General features: G+C 35.9%; 1 protein-coding gene across 1 annotated transcript in view; it reads left to right on the top strand.

The window, feature by feature from the left end:
• The first annotated feature begins 312 nt into the window (after positions 1-312).
• Positions 313-2,217, top strand: part of LOC123249822 (hybrid PKS-NRPS synthetase pynA-like) — a 26,496-nt gene continuing 24,591 nt past the window's right edge. Inside the window, exon 1 of the mRNA XM_044678933.1 lies at positions 313-367. Coding sequence (XP_044534868.1) covers positions 313-367 — 55 coding nt within the window. The remainder of the gene's footprint in view (positions 368-2,217) is intronic.

The raw sequence follows: 2,217 nt of genomic DNA, 5'->3' as shown, positions 1-2,217 counted from the left end.
GTTTTGTCAAAATAAAAGCAATGTTAAAATTGAACATGCTAAGAGAATTGTAAAGATAAAAATTCTAACAATTTCTATTTTATATGAGATGGATAATTTCACCTTATTCACAAGAACTTAGGATTTGGAATTTTGAAGGATCTTAGATATTACCTTACCTATATGATAAGTAGCAAAGAACAAAGGTAAGATTGGAAACCACAACTGCCCCCAGATCCTATCTGCAGTCATACCACGTTGCCTTCAAAATAAAACTTCTGGTGTATTGTGTTCTCTTTGTTTTTACAGATATCAGGAAATTTGTGAGGAATGATGGAGACAGATGATACAATTGCAATTGTAGGAATTGGTTGCAACTTTCCAGGGGGTGAGTATGACAGAAATAATAACAAACATCAACAATATTTCTAAACTAGAACAAATGATTCTCATTTAATATCTAAATGTCCAGAATCTTATTTCTAATAATCAATGACTACCACTGTATTTGAAGAATGTCTGAGCAACTACAGCAGCTATACAAGATCATCTACAAAACAATAGAAGTGTGATAATCAGTGTCAGGAGAGGGTCTATTGAAAGGCTTGAAATGGTAGATTTTTGAAGAAAGAAATCCAGTGTTCTTGATCATCAAGGTACCTTTTTTACCTAGCCACTCTTTTATATGCCTAATTTTTCAGTTAATGTCAGAGATAAGGTTCATAAACACTACTAGTGTTCAAACTCTTTGAACTCAGGGAGCCCTCATTTCAAATGCTGCAGTGGTGGCCCTACCTCTAGGAACAGGTAACTACCTCTACAGTATTTGAGTCCTGAGAATAGAAATCAAGCTGTCAAATAGACAAGGAGGTAGAAAGCAATACCCATAAATCAGGTAGAGGTTTAGGTTATTAAATTCAGATGTGTTCTACCCAGTGAAACTTCTTCTTTATGGTTTCCTTGTTGCTCCATATTGCTCCAGTTCCTTATCCTGATTAACAAGTAAGAGATTGTTGAGAGTTGAACACTGTTTATCCCTTTAACTAATACAGGGTACACCTTCCCCTCTGTCACACTTTCTTCAACTGTAAAATGGGGATAAAAATATCAATTACCTCAAACAAGATAGTGTTTTTCAAGAATTTTGCAAAGCATAAAGTATTACATAAATGCTAGCTATTATTCCATCAGCCAAGCATAGTTTAACTACATAATGTTCTTTCTCAAAATCCTAGAAGCAACAAGAATGAAATACCATTTTGTTAAAATAACTGCCTTGCGACTTAGGTGCTCCTACTAGCCCTACTTTGCCCAGGCTTTGGACAAAGAGTTTTAGGAATAATTAAGGTGTTTGGATTCATACCATCCTGTATATTCTCCCATCAAGAGCTAACAAGCATCCCTCAAGATTGTTACTCTCATGACATTTATTTTTGGTTAATGCACAGGCAAATGGGGCATTCAAATTAGGAAATCAGGGCATTCCCCTGCTGACTTTTTCTTGATTCACATCTCTTATCACAGAAGGAACCTCTGAGACTGCTTCTTAGGATTTGTCAACTAGGTGATCCTTTACCTTATCATAAATTGCATAGTAGGCCCTGCCCAAGAGCATGTCCAGGCTAAGAGAGACACTTCCTTACCACCACCCCTATTTCTTTTCCTTCATTCTTCAAAGTAGGTCTATCTATATCATTTCAACTTGTGGTAATTCTGATTCAGATCCTAACCCTGACGATTTTTTGCATACTCTATTCCTATGTAGTAGGATGAATCAAGATCTGAATTAAATAGGGAGAGAAAGAAATGGTTTCTTCCTCCCTTCTAAATCTGTTATATTTAAAAATAATAAAGGCTGGTATTATGAGGAAAAGTAATATTTTAATTACCATGGCCACGTTGGTAAAATATATAAGACCACACGCCTGATAAAAAGCTATTTCAAAACTCCCAGCATTTGCTTCCCTCCACCTGGCTGCCTCATACCAAAAGAGAGAGAGCCCAAGCTCCACCCCTAATTTAAGTCACACTTGTATAACTGGAATTTTGGAGATGCCATTTAAAAGTATATATATATATATATATATATATATATATATATATATATATATATATTTTCTATGGACACGTGGGAACTATCAAACTACATTTCTCGTGGTCCAACAGGTTTCTGGTTTCCGGTTCTTTGGGCGTGGGGACGCCTGCATCCCCACACATAGGACAGTTTAAATGGGAGGA

Source organism: Gracilinanus agilis, chromosome 5 (assembly GCF_016433145.1).
Source record: "Gracilinanus agilis isolate LMUSP501 chromosome 5, AgileGrace, whole genome shotgun sequence".
Classification (NCBI taxonomy): domain Eukaryota; kingdom Metazoa; phylum Chordata; class Mammalia; order Didelphimorphia; family Didelphidae; genus Gracilinanus; species Gracilinanus agilis.
The sequence above is the reverse complement of the archived record's forward strand: the minus strand, read 5'-3'. Positions and strand labels throughout refer to the sequence as shown.